At 43.3% G+C, this 20678-nt stretch overlaps 1 protein-coding gene across 1 annotated transcript in view; it reads right to left on the reverse strand.

The window, feature by feature from the left end:
- Positions 1-1884: 1884 nt before the first annotated feature.
- Positions 1885-20678, reverse strand: part of LOC118978978 (metabotropic glutamate receptor 1) — a 52370-nt gene continuing 33576 nt past the window's right edge. Inside the window, exon 4 of the mRNA XM_037034813.1 lies at positions 1885-2906. Coding sequence (XP_036890708.1) covers positions 1952-2906 — 955 coding nt within the window. The 3' untranslated portion in view covers positions 1885-1951. The remainder of the gene's footprint in view (positions 2907-20678) is intronic.

The raw sequence follows: 20678 nt of genomic DNA on the forward strand, positions 1-20678 counted from the left end.
AGTCTAGGCTGAGGAGTCAGCAGCTTCACCATGAAGAAAGCATATTAAAATATGACTGCACAAAAGGCATAAACAGAGATATTTAAGGGGGAAAGATTCATTCTACAAATAATAGAAATCCAAACAGCAAGATAAAGTTCTTTATTTGGGGCAAAAGGGGGAAGGCAAAAATGAAACAATTGGATTGTACATGCATGGATATTACACACAGCAAATAACAAAAATGTAAAGAAAAGTTATGGCAATAGGAACATAAGAATAAGAATACATTGAAATAAAAAATAAATGAAAGCAAAAAGTAATGAATAAATCATTTAAAAATTATGACCAGTCTTTGAAGTTATTATATGCTCTAAGCACATAAAGCTCAAGTAGCTGTGGAAAATCTTTTTAAAAAACTCTAAAATATCCTGAAGTAATCTAAATACTGTCATCTCAATCATATGTTTTAATAATGACATGTGCAAGTTTATAAAACATACCTTTTTATTGTGGCCCACAGTTCTTGTAAACTTTCAATAAGAACAAATTTTCAAACCACTTCATTAACAACATATTTCCACATCATAAAATATCTGAAAAATAAGTTTCCTCGTAGAAGAGGAAGGACTGTCTGAGTAGCATATGGGAAACATTGGACTGCAGCTCTCCAACCATCAGAGTTCCTGTAGATATTGGCGACGATGGCATATAAAACATTATCGGAACATAAAAATATCTATGTTGGATCTGAAAGACGCTCTTCTAGTCCTAGGTAGATAGGCATTACATTGCACAAATTTTATGATCACGTGTGCACGAGGACACAAGAACACATTCACTTTGTACTTACAGGGACTTCTGGGACAATATGGAAGGATTCTTTGTCATTAAACATTTTAATTCGCCAGTATTAGTTGTTATGAGTACACCATTAAATTCAAAGATGGATTTGTTTCTTTAGTACATAGGAGAACCATTGGCACCAAATACACATACTGCATCTTAGAAGTTCAACTGGTGTTATTTGCTACAGTAAATGGAAGGTAACACTTTCACCACATGGTTTGTTCTCTGTGACTAAAGGGCAAAGGAGAGCCCCTGGGCACAAACACAAGTTAATCCACGGAAGATCTCCAGCCACTTTAAAACAGTCTCTTGTTCTGGCCTTTTCCCCAAATCATCGATAAGCAAGTATCAAATATGGGAAGGTGATCGTGTTGATTTTGTTCAAAGCCCCATGCTGATGTACTTATTGTCTAGCACTCCGGAGGTAGCACTTTCTGGTGATAATGTTGCGCAGATTGCTGTTTTCCCAAATAGAGGGAACTCACGGAGCAGCAGGGAGCCGTGCGCCCTTCTCAAAGTGCGACCCTAGGGTGGTGGGGCGCCAGGTGCAGTGAGTGACAAGAGACGCTTACGCCCCTTTGCGGGCCAGTTCCGCAGTCTCCAGAAGGCCAGGAGTCTGTGGTCCCATCACGGCATGTCTGGGAGGTTCCCTGCCTGCCCCCCCTCCGCCCACCTGCTCTGCCTGGCTTCCACCAGGCTCACCTGGAGTACCAGAAATACCATGAGGTGAACTCATGATTACACCAGGCCGTCCTCAAGTGCTGCCCTCTTCCAAACGGGCCAAGTGTATGTGGACATGCATGTCTGTGCACAATTGTCCAAACCAGGGAGATGGGTTTTGTCCGTTTTATTGTATTGATTGACTTTTGTGATAAAAGTACATACTACATGGGGTTGTGCTTTGTCAGAATTCCCTTTCTTCCCAGAAAAGGCTTTGAATAATTCAAGAATCCGAATCCTCGACAGGATGACTTTTGGACAGTACGCTCGGGTCGGCGGCAGCAGCCTTCTCTCTCCCCTTATGACCGCGCCCCCCACTCCCAGGCTTCCCCCAGCTTTCCGCACCTCCCCGGAGGCACCGGTGCTCGCCCACTTCTGCTTTGCCATGTGGACACCTCCTCCCCTACAGGGTGGAGGAGCTTTGCTTGTAGTCCCTCAGAATGACCGAGGCGTAGGTCACGTTGGGAGGGGTGCACAGCACCGACTCGGACACGGGCGAGCTGGGCGCCGAGCTGCCCGAGGCCACGGAGTCGCGGAAAGGCGAGGGGGGCGTCAGGGCAGGCGAGTCCTCGGGGGTGGGTTTGCTGGCGGCCGCCGCCCGGGGCTCCTCCTCCTCCTCTTCCAGCTCGTCTTCCTCCGTGTTCCCTTCCCGCTCGTACAAGTACTCCTGCAGGAGCTTAAACCTCTCGCTGTCGTCCTCGTCCTCGTCCTCGTCCTCGCCCGCGGGGGAGGCGGGCTCCTCCCCGAAGGCGCTCAGCTGCAGCGGGAGCATTTGCAGGTGCTGCGGAGGCGCTGGGGGCGGGTACAGGGACCGCACCCCGTTCCCCGGGCCCCCGGGGACGGCGAGCACAGCGTTGAAATCCGGGATCCCGGTGCTGAAATTGTTGACCACTCCCTGGAGCTGGTCCATGAAGGATTTCTGCGGCTGCGGCTGCGGCTGCGGCGGCTGCGGCTGCTGAGGCTGGGGCTGCTGGAGGGAAGGGGGCAAGCCCTTGGGGATGGCCGGGTCGGCCAGAAACAGGGGGGTGTCCTCCGCTGTCAGGTGGGGCAGCAGAGGTGGGGTGCTCGCCATTGGCACGTGTCGGTGCACCAGCATAGAAGGACTGCCCGGAGGGCTGAAGCCACCCGGCCGGGTGTCCTCCTCCTCCACGTTGTAAAGGGTCTTGGTGCTGGTGTCTGAAAAGGTCAGGCTTTTGCCAGAGCCTTGGTGGCTTTTAGTGAGGGGCTTGATGACGGCTGTTTGGTTGCAGGCCGTCTCATTGGTCTTCACGTGCACAGAGAGGCGGTGCCACATGTGCTGTCCCTTGGGCACCTGTCTTCCACCTGGTTCAGACCATGACACAGACTTGCCATTAGAACTATGAATAAAATAGAGATGGATTTATTTGCAGATATATTATGCACACGGGAGAGAATACAAACACACAATCATTTCTGCAAGCTCAGCTCAACACAATGTGACTTACTCCTCCACTGGCTTCCACACTCCCAAACTCCCTTCATGACAGATTAAATGTTAAAAGTCGCAATGGCCACTGTTTGCTTCTGAAAATGCAGTTAGTGGTTCCATCTGCTCCAAGACAAGGCAGGGAATTTTGACCCTGAGAACAATTATCGGGGAGAAATGCCAGCCTGTTGTAGAAGCAGCCTTTTCTTTTCCTTTTAGGTGTGAGTTTGCACACAGTTGTTACACAGTCTCTCACACACACAAACACACACATGCATTGCACGGCGATGATAGAATTATGGCTCAATAGAAGACTTCGAAAGATTCTGAAACTGATGGAAGAAACAAATGAATAAAAGCTTAGTTACACATGAATAACAGAACACAGTGACCACAGATCTTGCCTCCCTTCCTTCTTAGTCCCTGGAACAAATTAAAACCCACAGGTAAAGCTACTCTCGTGGTCCTGTAGTCTATAGCATACATCCTCCCAGTTGCCCATGCTGACATCCAGGCATGTCCTGCTACCAGAGCGGCGCACTCACACACACGGCACCTGTACAGAAGAGAAAAGAGCAGATGACAGAAAACCCCAGATTCCATTTAAGTGTTTCGCAACTTTTGATTTTCCTTTCATTTCCAAGCATTGCCCCTGACACATGTCATGGATCACCACTCCCATAAGGCCCAGATTCACAGCGGCTGGTGTGAGATTTTCATGTTGGGGACTTTTAAGCAGGTGTGTTGGAAAAGCAATAGAACTGAGATGGCCAGGAAAATACAGATGCCTGGATCCTGCTTTAGTCCCCGGGCATTGTTTGATACAAATGAGACAGAATTAGGATTCTGATGAAGCAGAACTTACTGGGACAAAGACCCCTCCCTGGCTTTTTTCTCACTGAAACTTGCTGAAGGAAAATCCTGGGGCAAGAGCAGCCCCCAGCCTTATAGACTCCCCTCTTCTCGGGACCCTCATAAAGCCAACTGAAGGGAAAGAGGAGAACCAGTGAGCTTTACTGTGTGCGCCCACTACGAGTTCTGTTCACATGTTGTATAGCTCTGGGTTCACTGTTGGGTGCTTAGCTTGTTCTCTGCACAACTGTTTAGCAGATGGTGGCAGCTTACCATAGCATACTATTAATACCAACAGAGTTAACACTGAAATCGGGAGATATTTTCTCTTCTGTTGTTTCAGGAGTACTTTTCCTACATTCATGGGAACAAGAAAGTAGCACAATAATGACACACCTGAGATGTTAAGAGGAATAGGTATAATGAATATTTTAGGTGGATGTGTAGAAGATAGATTATTCCATATTATAGTCTTTTGTTTGAAAAAAGTAGGAAATGATCAATAGTTACTATAATGGCTTATTTAATCATTTTGAATATAGAGGAATATTTTAAAATTATATGTGAATGTCACATTGATGATGAAGGTAGCATTTCTACAGTTTATATTTTATTATTTAAAAAGTGAAGTGAGCCGCACAAGTACACATTCTTATAAAAATTCTGATATCTACTATAGAAATTCTGGATATAAAGGTTCTAGAATAGTTATAATAGCTGAAATTTTGATGTCATTTTTTAAGGGAAGGGTAGTTTCTCCATACCCACGGTTATCTATGCTGTATTTCCATCGTCTAAGAAAATGAATCTTTATCTCCAAACTATGATATAAAAGTCAATATTTCTCTTAAGTATATGTTTAATATATTCCCTGAGAATGTGTACGTGCCCATAAATGCAAAATGACTGACTCATCATTCCCCATACTATCTTGTTAGGACAGCTGCCTGCCTTCCCAGCTGAGCAAACTGGAGAACGGATGGTGGTGCTCTTGCCAAGAACAGACGGCCAACCAGCCAGACAAAGTCAAGGCCGGAATCCCCAGTTTGTCCTCTGACTCAGAACCTCTAGGTAAGTTCGCCTCCCACTGCACCTTTCTCAATCCTCGCCACCCCCCGACGCTACTCCCACTGTTCCTCTCTATGTACAGTCAGTGTGCATCTTCCGGGAAGCATAAAACTGTATAGTTGCCTGTTGTCTTGCTTAAATATGCTTTATTTCATGTTTCATCCAAACTGGATGAGTTGCATTCTTTTTCAACTGCAACAGAAACACTTTTCTCTTTCTCTGAATGACTGCCTCTCAGTGGGCACTTAGGAAACCTGTAAGCCAAGAAGGAGCCTTGCGTCTTCATTCAGGTGGGCGTGTGTGTTATAGAAGACAGAAACATCGACTTGAAAAGATGCACACACCGCTACGTTTATTGTGGCATTGCGAGCAATAGCCAAGATAGGGAAGCAACTCAGATGTCCATCGGTAGGTGAATAGATAAAGAAGATGCAGGATAGACACAGTGGAATATTATTCAGCAATAAAAAAGGTATGAAATCTTGCCACTTGTGACAACATGAATGAACCTAGAGGGGTTTCACTAAGATAAATAAGTCAGAAAAAGATAAATATTATGTGATCTCACTTGTAGTGTGGAAGCTAAAACAAACACACAAACAAACCAACAAACAAAATAGAAACAGACACACAGGAACATAAAACACGCTGATAGTTGCCAAAGGGGAGGGAGACAGGAGGATAGAAATAAAAAACCTGCAAAAAAATATAAAGGCTTTGAGGAAAACAAACAGATTAAAGACAAACAAAGAAACCAATACAAACATGTCCCTTGAGAACAAGGCTTCAACTCCGACCAGCAGGCTCACCAGCCCCTACAAAACATCACCCCGACCGCCACAGGCACCAACCAAAAGGCGTCCTTGTGTGCCTGGGACTTGACTCACTCACACAGGTTGTTTTCCTCGTTGCTCAAGAGTTCTGTGTGGACCTCTTTTAAAATCATGCCCTTCCATGTGTTAAAGGTATCAACAACCATCTTGTAGACAGATATAATCACAATTTAGTTCTGCTTTAACTTGATACCATTTTTATTATTCTGGTGGGGGATTTTCCCCCATCGGTCAAAATTCCCAGTTTTCTTCCCTTCCGAGTTTGGCTCCCTATTTGTGGTCCAGTACTGTTTAATCAGGAAATAGCTCTAATGCCCCAGGGCATTTATCAGATTAAGAAAATTAGATTAAAATCTTTTCAAGGACAAAATTAATTGCTTTTAAATTCCAAAGACAATGGAGAAAATGTGTCATCTTGGAGAAGGGCAGCACAAAATATAAGCTTTGGCCCTTGGATTGGTTATTTCTAACCCATGAATGTACCTGTGGGGCCAGAGACAGGGACACATGGAACAGACCAACAGGTCTCAGAGGGGATGAGGGGGACTGGAAGAGATTGGCCAAAGAACATACATGCATAGCCCATGGACACAATGGGGTGAAGGCAGGGTGCGGGAGAGCCTAATGGAGGGATGGAAGGGGTCTGGAAGAAGAAAATGGGAGACATCTGTAATAGTGTTAACAACAAAAAATAAATAAATAAAAACCTTATAAGAAGATATCTGTGGATCAAGAAAAAAGTATTGTTTTTAGCCTGAATCAATAGTTTGTTTTTGTAGATTAGGCACTGTTATTTTTGAATGCATAGGAACACTCTTATGAGAAAATGTACTGTTAGATACAAGTGTAACTAAATTCTGAAGAGGTGTTTTTTTTGTATTTTGTGCTCAAGTGGGGCCATAACTAAAAATACAATTAATATCAAAGGTGGGGTGAAGGGTTAATAATCATTTTGGTGTGTAAAGCAATTATCTTATTTGACAAGGTTGGAAAGCCACTGCTGTGATATCAAGGGGAGAAAATGTATAAAATGTGGGGCGGCAGTAAGGGATAAATGCACTATAAAAATAAAATATTACTATGAAGTGAGACTTTGATTGGATTCCCAGGTAACTTCAATACTTTGTGTTCCAGCCACCAACTTCTTCCTTCTATTATTTGACTTTACTCAGTTTCTTGATCTTAGGAAAAGCACCCTAGCCCGGGAGCACCACATACTTGACACAGAGCATCCCATCCTTCTTGTTCTAACTTCAGAGGACAAATACCATGCCTAAACTACTCTCATATGTGAATATTAACTGCAGCAGCATTTGGCGTTAATTGCCTCAGGCGGCTTCCTATTTTTATTGCTACCCAAGTTAGTAGAGGAAACCCCAGTTAAGCCTGAGAGGAAGGAGGGGAATTACTCCCCAGTGTGTGCAGAGCTAAGCAGGCCTGGGGTGCAGTTTCAGCTACCACAGGCTGGGGGCCTTACTTCGGTTTCCCGTTCATTAGATAAGTATTACAACCACCCCCCCCCCAAACAGAAAACACAATATTTACAGCGCTGCAGAGAAGAGATGGGAGTGGGTGGTGTAAACACACTAGTGTATCGCTGGCATTTCAGAGTGACACTGTTTCATTTGTTTCAGTAAGTACTAGTTACATCTGCTGGGTACGGCTGCTCCCAGCGCCAGAAAGGTCTAAACCAGGAATAACAGTGGGTGGGTGTTTGCGATCAGGAGGAAAGCACCCTGAACAAGCTGCCTGAGGGGATAGCTCACACAACACCTGTCTCCCTTATGTCCGATGCAAGCCTTTGCCACTAGGCGTAATAGCTTTCCGACAGACAGTAGGATGGCATCCAGAGAGCCCACAGACGAGGAAAGGCAGCCCCATAAGGAGGGAAGACACTAACGGAGGAGGGTAGCATTTGCTTCCTCTGAAAATGAAAATGGAAATAGAAAACGTTATTGAGTCACAGCGTGGAGAGGATGGGTCACCAAGTTCGGAACAAACCAAAGCCACGCGCTGCAGCTGCTGTGGCCTTGCAGCTGGGGCTGGGACAGGAGGCCTTCGGAGGAAGGGGTGGCACCGCCTCATCGAAGACCCTGCCTCCCCTGATCTCACCTCTACCCGTTCAGCCCGCTGGTACCAAGGTGCTGGGTGAGCGGTGCTGCCTAAAGCATCTCAGCTACAGACAACTGTTTTCCCAGGCAACCTCAAGTTCATCTTCAGTACAAACAGTTCCCGTGGATTCCAGCTCACGGGTTGAAGGCTTTCCAGAAAAACCTGCAGACTCAGTGTGTATTCACTGGGAGCCCATCAGAAGGTAATTAAAATTTCTCACCTTTTGACTCTCCAGTAGTTGTAAGGCAGAGAATCTCTGAAAGTGTTATTGAAGACAAGTGTTTTTTGACTACGTGGGAACTTGAAGTTTCCCCAGATATTAAACCTTAAAGAGCATTGTGAATTTTATCCTTCTCGTCTTTGATTCTAACCTCATCGTGGCCAGAGAATTCCTTGGCCTGCTGAAATTTATCATATTACAGTCTAAATGTACAGTCCCCCTTTAAGAATTTTTAGATTAATCACACTCAATATCCTAAAGCTTTGTGATACAGGATGAAAGACAACACAAAAGAAAACAGTTTGCCTTTATTAAGCCTGTACTGTCTTCAACAAATTAATAAAGAAAAAGACAACCAGAAATGACATTACCTCATCAAAGTCAACAAAGTAGGGGGGCCCCATAAACTTTGGGCATAGGGCCTACCATCTTAAGAAAACTGACAAATTAACTTTGAACCAAGAGCAGAATGTTGATGGCTACTGAACTATTTCCAAGCTCATTTTAAACACCCCCTGGGTCAACATGATCAAGACCACTGGCTGATGACAGAAACTCTCAGGCCAGAGCTTATGGAAGACATCAGATGGGCACAGGAGTGCTGTTTTGCCGGTGGCACACCGAGGGGACTCCTAGTGCACCAGGAAGTATGGACGAGCCTAGATGAAGGCAGGTCAGGTCGAGCATGACGCTTGCGTCTGTGGTCCACGCTACCAAACCTGTCATTGAAATAGCAAGCCCTCTGATGCTCCTCAGCTCTACCTGGAGCAGCACAGGGTGCCCTGGGAGTACAGGGCAGTTTCACTGCTCTGCCGAGGTTATTCCTTAGAGGCGGGGCGGCTCTGGGCAGACCGTAATGGTCTGGTAGGCAGCTTTATTTCCATCCCTAGTCCCTTTGCCTCCCTTGTTTACAAAAGCTGCAGGAACTAAAGGTCACAGAGAGAGCTTATTTTTCTTTTTCAGAAAAATTTTCTTTGCAGGAAAAACTGAGGCTAAAAATAGCCAGCCTTAGTCTGTGGCTCACAGCTTCAAAGCCATCAGTATCTTCCTTACGCCATATAAGTCTCCAGAAAGAAGGCTTGAATAGATCCTGATTTGAAAGTTCTTAGCAACCAATCTGTTAGCTTTGCCGACTGCTGCATTCTCATTCGTCACCTACCAAGGGTGTACTCACTTTCAGCCTTTGCTTTGAGGCACTCACCTTTATGTCATGAAATGTTAGGGGACTGTCCTCTCTCTGGCCCTGCTGTCATGACAGGACAAGCACATCTACTCTTCCCATCAATCCCTTTTGACAGGCAGCCAGCAGTTGTCATAATCAGAACCTCCTTGCTGTGTCCTTGGCCAGACTCAACCCCTGATACAGGAAACACTCAATGCTTTTGACTTGGGAGAATTTCAGAGAATGCATCCAAGCAGACTTGAGTGGCTTTGAACTACAAATGCAGGAGCCTCCAAACCATCACTTGAAACGTACTGACATGGCTACCATATTTTCCCTTCTAACAGTCAGTATAATTTGGTCGAGACCACACTCTTTCTATTTGGGCTTATGAAGGGACTAGCAGAATACAGACTTCCCAATGCACTCCACTGAGAGAAAAGACGAGACAAGGGGGCCCCATTCACCAGCCTCCAAGGCCAGGCCTGGTAGCAACCATTTGAACAAATTGGGCCTTTCTCCTCTGTGGAGCAGTTCGAGCCTCAGACAGCTCATCAAGGGGCTCCCTCGTGCTGCAGGAATGTGTACCTTTGACTCTCCCAGGAGTTTGAAGGGCTGTAAAGGAACAGCTGAGAATGACCCCAGACTCCGTGCACAATGAATTGAATATGGTCTACGTTTTGTTAACTTAAAGAGACACTGTCAAGGTCTAAAGGTCAAAAAATTGCACCAGACATGCACCCTTTTTATCAGATAGGGAAGATCTGATAAAAACACTCAGAATTCTGGGGAAACAACTACTTGGCTTTTTGTAAAACTCACTTTCTGTAGGGCTCACAAAAGTTTTGTTTTGTGCTCCCCAGGGCGTGGCAGACGCCCGGTAGAGGCTCCTGTGGGTGCCCAGCCCCTGACACAGGCATCGTGGACCTCTTCCATTAGTTCAAGCAGGGCTTTTACGTCAATGCAGACAAGGCCATTTCAAACATTAGTGCAACAGCAAAAAGGCAGAAAAAGAAAATGAAGCAAAAAAGCTCTGTTTGCCAAGGAGAAGCTGACAACTTTGTGAAGGGGGAACATTCACTTTCGAGCTTGTGAGTGGGAGTCACAAACAAAAGCGAATCTCCAGGATTGGAAAAGGTGTTGCATCTTGCGTGGAAACATAAAAAAAGCGAGAAGACTAACGACTTGACAGTGTCCTTTTAAGAACGATGGACAATCAAATTAAGGCAGTCGTGCAAACCATGGCACGTAAATGGTTCCTCCTTCGGAATGGCATGCACCACATCTGTTTCCATGTTAGAAAGTGGAAAAACCCAGGAGAGAGAAAGCAAGGGCAAACCACTCTCTTTTCCATGCAGCTTCTCTTACACATTCACTGCAGTGTGGGGGTTTTCAAAGCTGCACATGTGCCGACGGACACTGGCTGGTGGGCGAGAATTCTGGCTGCCTCTTCCTGAAGATGGAAAAGAAAAAGACACTCAGTGAGTGAGTGGGTTATATACGTGTCTAGATAAGGCGATTACACCACTCAGGCGGTGCTGGGCCTGGCCCGGCCCGAGAGCCTTCCTCCGCGTCATCTGTCATCTCTACCTCCTCGTCCGCAGCTTCCTTATACACGACTTTGCCCTATGGCCAGGCCCATTTCTGAAAGCCCCATCAGTGGAGTGCATTCCCTTCTTCCCCTTGTGGGGATAGGTCTTCCCAAGCGGCAGAGGCTATTCTGTTGTGTTTGTGTCTGCCCTGCAGGAGGAGCTCTTTCCCCGCCTCCTGACACCTCCCTTTCTTCCCAGTGGTGGCTCATCGATTTATATCCTACATTGCAACTGCTAATTTGCCTTCAGATTATGGTATCATAAAAGCATTTCTGTCACTGTATATAAAGTCCCATTTGACTCCCGGCCTTCACAAGGTGCCTAATGGTGGAGAGGAGGAGAGTGACAAGAGGCTGGGGCACCACCTGTCAAAAGGGGAGGTCATCATCTCCTTCCTTGGTTGGACGTCTCCTACAGAGCATGGAGGGTGACCTGGCAGGTGAGAGGAGCACCGATTGCACAGGACAGGGATGCAGGGCAGTCCCAGACAGTCCCCCTTCCCATCATTTGTAGGCGTGAAAAGAAGAGGGTTTCCCATGAGTTAGGAAGAACTTCAGAAAGTGGTGGGGTAAAGCAATCTTCTCATCACTCCATAGATGAGGGCTGCCAGTCACAGAAAAGGATTTGGGAAACACCATGCTCCAGGTAAACAAACCACCAGCAGGCACTGTGGTGATACGGATGAGGTTGGCTGAATTGGGGAGAACCCCCCCCATATCAGGGAACTCTGCAATGACAAAATGCCCTCTAGGGCTCCCCGTAAACCCACAGATGTTCTCTGTGAACCAGCACTGGACCACCTACCCCACGTTCTTGGTGATAATGGTCCAGTGCGAATCAGAAGAGGGCCACAACGGCTCTGGGCAAGTCAAAGACCTTTGCTCTCTCTCCAACCTCTTTTTCTCCTCAAAGAGAGAGAGGAGGGAAGAAGGAAGAGGGAATGCGCAGAAGGGTGGGGGCAGAGATATGGTGGGAACCTGCCCCGTCCCGTTCCAAGGTGTTCAGACTATGGCCGAACATGCTGGCAAGGAGAGATGTCAGTTTGAAATCTAACACAAGAATACACTGGAATAGCTTGTTAATACCTTAAAAGAGGGAAACTAATCTGAATGTAGAAGGTGGGGAAACTATTTTCCACAGTACAGCTGAAGTTAAGAGAGAAAACAATAAATGGATCAATACGTGTATTTCCAGTTCAGGCCATTCAATAAACCATTTGCAAGTGTGTGATCACCCAGAACAATTTGAAATCCCCATCTGGAGAACAGAACGTGAGATACCTTGCTGTAACTTCTTTACCTGTGCGGTAATCCATTTATTTAAGGATTTTAAATAAATCCTTAAATTTATTCATTTAATAAATTTATCCATTTATTAGACAGAGGTATTGTTTGCCATTGAACTTGTGAAAATAGTATTCTTCTGACCTTTAATATGCCCTTGTGAATTTACAAAGAAATCTCATAAAAACAATGAAAACAATAACAAGTGGAGGACCAGTAATACAACTGTGATGTTTGAATATATAAAGAAAATTATCAGCGAGAAAAAGCATTTAACCCATAATATAATAGGAAAACAACTTCATTTTTCATGAAAGAGGCAGAAAGTACACCCGAGGCATCTGGCTTTGCCTGGCTACACTGCCTGTGTCCCCTTGGGCCCTCGGATTTTACCTGTAGATGATGTGTGCATGTGGCCTGGTCTAATGGCTTGTGGAACCGGGGTCCTGGCAAGGCTGGCTTCATGGCCCTATGACTAATGAAGACACCTGGTCCCTCATCGGAGGAGCCCTGGTCTTGAGGTTTAGTGCTCCATAGTGACCCCTTTGAAATTCCGAATAAGTGTATCTCCAGTCTGGGTTTTGTTAGTGATGTTGGAAGGGAAAATGGAGCACGCACTTGGGACTTGGCATCTCAGCTCAGGCACAGTCCTGCACCCCTGAGTTCCCCAAACAGATTTTGTTTCTTGCTCTCTTGCCCCTGGGACTTGAACAGACTGGTCTCCCACTACCCATTCCTGCCCTGGGATTATTGCCCCCTTCCCTGCTGGCAGGGTCCCTGAGCACCAGCAGGGGAAGATTGGGGTCAGGTGCACGTAGAATCTGGAGTCAGCGAATGGCCAAGGCCCTCTCCCTCCTTGACTGGCAGGCCATGGTACCTTTGGCTGACCATACCACAAGGCAACCCTCTTTCCTGTCCTCAAGGCCAGATACTGCTAGTATCTTGCAGGTCCTTGAGCTGTTGTTGGAATTCCCTTAAGAGTTGCCTCTGAGTACTGCAGGAGTTCCCTTGGGAGTACTGCAGGCTAAAGCAAGAGGCTCACAGGAAGGGAAGGGGAGGTCCCTGGTCCAATTTCTCCAGGGGCACCTGCTCAGTGATTGGTTGGAGGGGATCCTGGCAGTGGGAGAACTGTGGGTGTACAGGTTGCATCGTGGAGGGTGTGGCTCCCAGCAGGGTCTGCACTTATCCCGTCAGTGGCCCCCACAAGGGAGCAGGACTTTTACATGACAAGTAGAAAACACCCTGGTAGGTCGAGAGGGAGACCACAGAAGAAAGGGAAAGGCTTCATATTTTAGTACTTTTAATGCCTTTCCCTCTGCAGTTCGAATGGGGGCCCCATGTTTTCATTTTGCACTGGTCTGTGCAAATGATGTAGCTGGTCCTGAGTGCTGGGATGGAGGGTAGCACAAACCATGCAGGAACGGTTTGGGCAGGGGGAGTGCTGCAGGGAGCCCTGTGGCCTCTGCTGCTGACCTGGAATGGCCCCCGCAGTGAGTTAAGAGTTCTGTGGTTCCCTAGGGAGTTTCAGGCCTATTGGCCTCAGGACTTCACAGAGTAAACTCGAAGCAATTTGGAGTAACTCTAACGCCAAAGCCACCTTAACTCAGGATTGAAATGGTTGGAAAACTACAGCATTTTCTTCACCATGCCATTTCTCTGGTCTCTGACTTCTCACTTTGTGTGGAAGTGAAATGTAAATGGACTGTGCTTGCAGACGGTGCTTTTATAAAAGAGGTGGTTGGTTAAAGGTTGCAGGTCAGGCTTCGCAAGATCCGATGGCGGAGTGGCCAACTGCATAAAAACCGGGAGAGTTTGGCTTCAGGGTATTTTTAGCATCTGTAAAACCACATATTTAACCAACCACAGATTCCATAAGCCAGAGTAAAAGCTTGGAGGGAAAACGGAACATATGGGGACTCATCAAATATAAGTCCCAAATTTGTGCTTGAATCTTTTGGCAGAAAATGTAGATTTAAAGAAACCTCAGAAGTTTAGTCAGAAAGATTTCTTTTCAATTTCTCCTGAAAGCACAAAGTTTGTTCTTTCTTGCTTGCTTGCTCTTTATTTAATAGTCACAGCTGGTTATAAACTCATGGACTGTGCATACCTTTCCCCTCTAATCCCACTGTCTAAATAATCTTTTTTTTAGGCACACACTTTGGGTGTACTCTGTTTTAATGCATTTTTTTCTTTTCCGCAGGTTACCTTTACATCAGCATCTATGCTAGGAATTATTCTTTACGTGAATTGATGTATGACAAACAAGTTCTACCCATCATAGCAGGACAGCAAGATCTCTGGACGGGACTCAGGAGACCAGGCACTCCCCAGCTGTGCATTTCCCCTTCCAGACACAGTTTTATCCTCCATGAAGAAGGATCGTTGAACTAGGACATGTAAAACTTCCAAATAGTAAAATTCTATCCCAGCCTAAGCCATCACTATTGATGCCTTTCCTCTGAAGAATGGAGGCAAAAGCAGAGACAAAAGGCCCTGAGGTATTAAATCTCAGAGTGTATTTAGATGAGGCTCATTCATAACATCTCAAACTTTACTCATGGCCATTAGCTACTTTCCTTATTTAACATCTAGTAGAAAACAAACTGAATTCTGTTTGCTCTATGGACTTTTTTTTTTTGCGGGCATCATTGGTGATGCTGAATGGATGTGTCAGGAGCATGTACAGGCCAGGTACACAGTTAGGGTAGCTGTCTGTGTCTGAAGTTGCGTGTCTGTGATGGGTGTGGAGGTGAGGCTAACTTTTAGCACAGACAGAACGGTCTACACAGCTCCAGATGGTCAGCTCCCCATGGAATAACGTGGCAGCTGTCCAAAGCCATCATAAAGAATGACAGCAACCACTCAAAACCATTTTAGCAGACTACGGTTTTATAGTTTTTACAGATAAATGGAATAATTTGTAATTCTGATTGCTTTCAGAAGCCAAGTGTATTTTCTCTGTTATCAGAATTTAAATGTTTCTCAGCATTCATTCGTCAGAGAGGAGAACAGAGTTCTGACCGTGTGTACAGGTTCTCTCAGACTGGTAATGCCTTCTGTTCTTCCCACTCACACGCACACACATCTTACACACTCCATTCATGCTCTTTGTTGACACACCACACAGTGTGGTTTCTCCATAGAGGTGTAAAAGATCGCTCCATTTGTAAAATTCTTAATTATAAAGATTTCCAAGCCAATAAGAGACTACTGATTATGATTTAGTAAAATAAAATTAATTAACATCACAGATTGTCAATATTAACATTTTGCCTTATTAAAGTCACTTTTCTTTTGAAAACATTGAAAATATATTTGAAGTTCTCTGTATATTATTCTTTAAAAAATATTTTTTATTTATTTATTTTTAGAGAGCAGGGAAGGGAAGAACAAAGAGAGAGAGAGAAACATCAATGTGTGGTTGCCTCTCACATGACCCCCATTGGGGACCTGGCTTGCAACCTAGGCATGTGCCCGGACTGGGAATTGAACCAGTGACCCTTTGATTCACAGCTCATGCTCAAGCCACTGAGCTACCCCAGCCAGGGCTCTGTATATTATTCTTAATACTTACTTTCTCCTTTTCAATTGATACTTGAGTATGTATTATGTCTTGGCATATTTAATACTTTTACCACATACATTTTCATGTGTGTTAATAAGTAATATATGGTAGTGTTCAGATATTATTAGACTTTGTATACATAGCATCACACTGTATTTCTATCCAGTGATTTGCTATTTTTGCACAGTAGAAATTCATAGATATAGCCTTAGTTTATTCACTTAAACTAAATTAAGTAATTATCACACTACAAAAAATAATTCTGATACTGATAGTCATTTAGGTTATCTCTTACATTTTTCTATTTTAAGCAATAACCATTCTTGGTCAAGTCTCCTTGCACGCATATGGGAGAGTTGCTGTGGTATGGACCTACATTTAGAATTGGTAAATTGTTGTGCATGTACGTTTATTTTTCTTAAATATTGCCAAATGGCTTTGCAAAGTGCTTTCACAGCTTATACTCATATGGTAGAATTCATATTATTCTTTCCAGTTCTGTTTTTTGGACATCTTTAAAATTGACCTTTTATTTTAAAAAATTTTTTAAATATATAAACAAAGGAAAAGTGTTAAACTAAAATTCCATGTCTGTCTTATCTAGCTTCAATATTAACCAATGTATATATGCATCTCATTTCACTTATATGCTCCAATTATTTATTTTAGAATAAATTAAAACATATGTCATTTTGTCCATAAACAGTTCAGTGTATATGTTCATGATACACATTTTTTATAATAAAAGGAAAAATAATGGCATTATTACTTATCATTACTAATAATTACACTCATAGTAATTTCTTAATACAATCAAATATCCAGTCAGTATTTAAATTTCCCTGATTGACTCCTGTATTTTTATTTTAGTTTTGATTTTTAAATCAGCATCCACATAAGATCTGCATATTGTTTTTGTTGAGTCTCTAGAATCTTTTTAAGTCTATAGGTATTTCCTCCTTCATGTTTGCTTGCTATTTATTTGTTGAAGGATCATCATTTCTCAATTTATAGATTTTACTGACTAAGTGCCTATGGTGTGTGTTTCTGTCACCTATATTTTCTATAAATTGAAAATCAGACCGGCAGGCTTGGTCAGATTCCAGATCGATTGCATGGGGAGAAAGGTTTACACAAAGAGGTATTAATTTCCCACGATACAAGACTGGGAAGCACTTAAATCGGATTGTCTATTAATCGCACTAAAACAGATCAGTGGGGCTCAGGTGTGGCCAGCCTGATGCATGCATTGTAAAACTCCCCATCAGCCTCTCAGCTGATGATAACAGTCATTGACAATCATTACGTGGATCAATTATTTTATTACAAAAGTACAAAATGGGGATATAACAATTATATTACCCCTTCTGTATTCACTAACTAGATTTCTTTAGTAAAAAACCTTCCCTCATCAGCTATTTGAATTGAGATAAGATTCAAACAGAAGATGAAAGCCAAATGGAAGCCTTCCCTCCTGTATTTATCAACGCCCAGAATAAGGATTTGGTTTTTGAGTGTTCTCTGATAGTGATCAGCATACCACCTGTGGGTCTGCTCTATTGTCTGAGATCTAGTTGTTTCCACTGGAGTTTTGGTTACATGGTCCTAACTCTTGCATGCCTAAACTGATACTTTATATCAGATGATACATTGTATATATGTGCATTTAAACTATGATTGTGCAGGGGCTCCGAATGGTGTTATCACAATGAGCGTTGCTTCACTGCTTTATCTGCTAAGTAGAGGGAGACAGATCTACTTAACCCAATCAGCAACTCAGTCAAGTCAGTTATTTTGCAACTCGGATAGGAATGAGTCCAATTTTGACAGGACACTTTCTTTCTTTCTATTAAAATTTTTGATGTGACAGTGGTCAATAAGATTATGTCAGTTTCAAGTGTACATGTCTATGATAATTGATCTGTATATTGCATTGTGTGCTCATCACACAAGGTCCAACCATCTTCCATCACCACATACTTGATCCCCTTTACCTTTTATACCCTACAACCCCCTTCCCTCTGCTAACCACCATACTGTTGTCTATGAGGTTTTGTTTGTTTATCTTTGTTGCTTTCAGTTTTATATCCCGCATATGAGTCATATGGGTCTTACCTTTTCCTGTCTGACTTATTTTCCTTAGCACACCTGTCTGTTGGGACTTGTAACAGAGCGCCTGGCTGCTCTGTCACAGTATCAGGTGGGGCCTTATCTCCTCGGCGTTAAGAGACTGGGGGACCTGTCATCCTACTTTCTAAGGATTTCCCGTTTAGATTCTTAGCTTCCTGCCACACACGACTTTAGAATGAGACAGATGTCTTGCTCAGGGACCTTGACCACTTGTTAGAGTGCCGTGGACTAGCCAGCTTGCCAGTGCAGCCTGGTGTGGTTGCCGAACGTGTGTTACAATTCTGTCCACCAGCAGGTCTGTCTCCCCAGCATTGAAACGCTATGCAAATTGACTCTGTACGCCAGAGCTGCTTGGCTTATCCTTTAACCTTTGTGACTCACCCAAGTGCAGACATGGGCAAATATTTTCAGAGAAAAGCTGTGCATGTGTTAAAACCTGTCATGCTTTTTGTTTTATCACTCCAGCTTCACATGGACGCAGCATCTCTCTGCCTTCTCTAGTCCTTCCATCGATGCTCTGCTTGGGCCGAGCCTGCATGGACACTGAGTGTCTAGCCCAGGCGGGGAACTGGCAGGTGCCCCAGGGTCTTCTGCAGGTCTTCTGCCTCCGTGTCTGAAGTGTGCGTCTCCCTAATCTTCCCTGCTCCAGGAGCTTCCTGATACTACAAAAAGACTGCTTTTGTCTGTCATGCTGCTTTTCCACGCATTCTTCTTAGGAGCTGTTCCACGAATCTGCATTTTATTCTACCGAGAACCAAGAGTCTCGCCAGATTTCTTAATTTTCGCCACACTGGTGGTTGTAAAATGATAACAGTATTTTCCCCTACCTCTCTTCTTGGTGCATGATGTTTCCTGAACCCAAAGAATTCTTACTTTTCACAGTTTTGTACCTATTTCCTTCAGAATTCAAGGATGTTTATTAAGTTCTCACATTTCAATGTTATATTACATCTTTGCATCTCTCCTGTGATTCTTCTCAATTCTGGTTATATTGACGTTAATTCCTGTCTCCTACCGTAAGTAGTCTATAGGTTCCAGAGGGCAGGATCCATGCTAGTTCCACTACTGTGTCTGCCACCTTGTCCCCCTCTACCTGTCTCAAGTTTGGGAAATAAAAGGAAACTACATAGTTCTCATGGGCACTGATTACCTTATAAGTAAAGGAAGTGCTCTTAAAAATTCTGTCATGACAAAAGGCATAAACTGAGACTTCCCTGGACTTACAGAGATATATGGCCACTTATTAATAGTAAATATTGAATGAATGGTTGAATAAATCAAAACAGATTGGAGAAGCATAGTTAATATGAAAATAAGCCTGAAGTACTCCCAGTTTCTTTATCACCTTGGTAACTACAAGGACATCAAAAGCCCTTATTATTTTTGTTATTAATTCTTAAAAGTTAATTCTAATATTCAATGCAGAATGTCATAAAAACGTCATCAAAACTTAAACTTAAATAATTAGTAAAAGTAATATGCGTGTGTGAGTTTGTGTGTGTAAAAGCTAGGATATACATAACAATGTCAATGGTGTTCTTCTCTGTGTATTGGTAGAATTGCACGTAATTTTTATTAGCTGTTTTGTGCTTTCCTATATTTTAAAAACTGTGCACAGTAAATATTTGTCATGTTTTTATATGAAAACTAAACAGTGACTGTTATTACAAAAAGAAATTTATTATAAGACATAATTCAGGAGTGAAATTCCCTTTTCTTTTAGTTTCACCCCGCGAACTAAGATATGATATGGCAGCTGTGCTATATTTTCTCCTGCTTAAAAAGGAGATTTAAGTAAAAATTCTAAAAATGTATATTAAAATGTGGGGAGCTACTAAAAAATCAAGTAGAAATCACAGAATCGGGAAATTCACAATAATATGTTTTATCTAATCCGCTACTGCAGTCTTTGTTATTTCAGAATTCTGTAGTAGAGAAAATTTAGCCTTTATGCTATTAACAAATTATTTTATTGTACATGTATTTAAAAATGTTTGTGCTCACATACAGACATCTTTACTAGTGAGAAAGTAGAACCTCAAAATTAGAAAGAAGACAAATTTCATTCAAGAAAAACTACCCTGCTATGTTTCCAGATAGACTTTAAATACCATACTACTGATGCAAGCGTTTTTATTATTTTACTCTGATTTACCATAGACAGAAAAAATGATGAAAATACCTGTCCAAAGCTAAAATCTTCACCTCTGAATGTTTTAAAAAGAGAAATGATTACTTGGGGAAAGAAGTTTAAAGTTGAAGTTGTAATGATAACAAAAATAAGTTAGATCAGCCCTGGCTGGTGTAGCTCAGTGGATTGAGCACAGGCCTGCGAACCAGAGGCTCATGGTTTAATTCCCAGTCAGGGCACATGCCTGGGTTGCAGGCCAGTTCCCCAGTAGGGTACACACAAGAGGCAACCGTACATTGATACTTCTTTCCTCTCTCCTTCCCCTTCTCTAAAGATAAATAAATAAAATCTTAAAAAAATAAGTTAGATCACTTAATTCTAGAATGTTGTGATATTTGCCTTTCTCTGACAGGCTTATTTCACCTCGCACGCTGTTCTCCAGGTCCATCCATACTGTCACAAAGGGTAAAATTTTCTTTTGTTTTTTTTTTACACCTGAGTGATATTCCATTGTGTGAATGTCCCATCCTTAGAATCTAATGAATAAATTGAATTAACAAGGAAAATCAAGACATACGCATAGACAGCAAGATGATAGCTTACGGGGTGTTGGGAGTGGAGGAATTGAGCAAAAAAGAAAAAGGACTGGACATGGACAATGGTGTGGTGATTGCAGACAGGGTGCTGTATAAGGGGACTAAATGCTAATGGAAAAAATACAATAAAATGTTGTGA

The sequence above is a fragment of the Sturnira hondurensis genome, unplaced genomic scaffold (genome assembly GCF_014824575.4).
Source record: "Sturnira hondurensis isolate 20B ecotype Veracruz unplaced genomic scaffold, ASM1482457v3 Scaffold0022201, whole genome shotgun sequence".
In the NCBI taxonomy this organism is placed as follows: Eukaryota; Metazoa; Chordata; class Mammalia; order Chiroptera; family Phyllostomidae; genus Sturnira; species Sturnira hondurensis.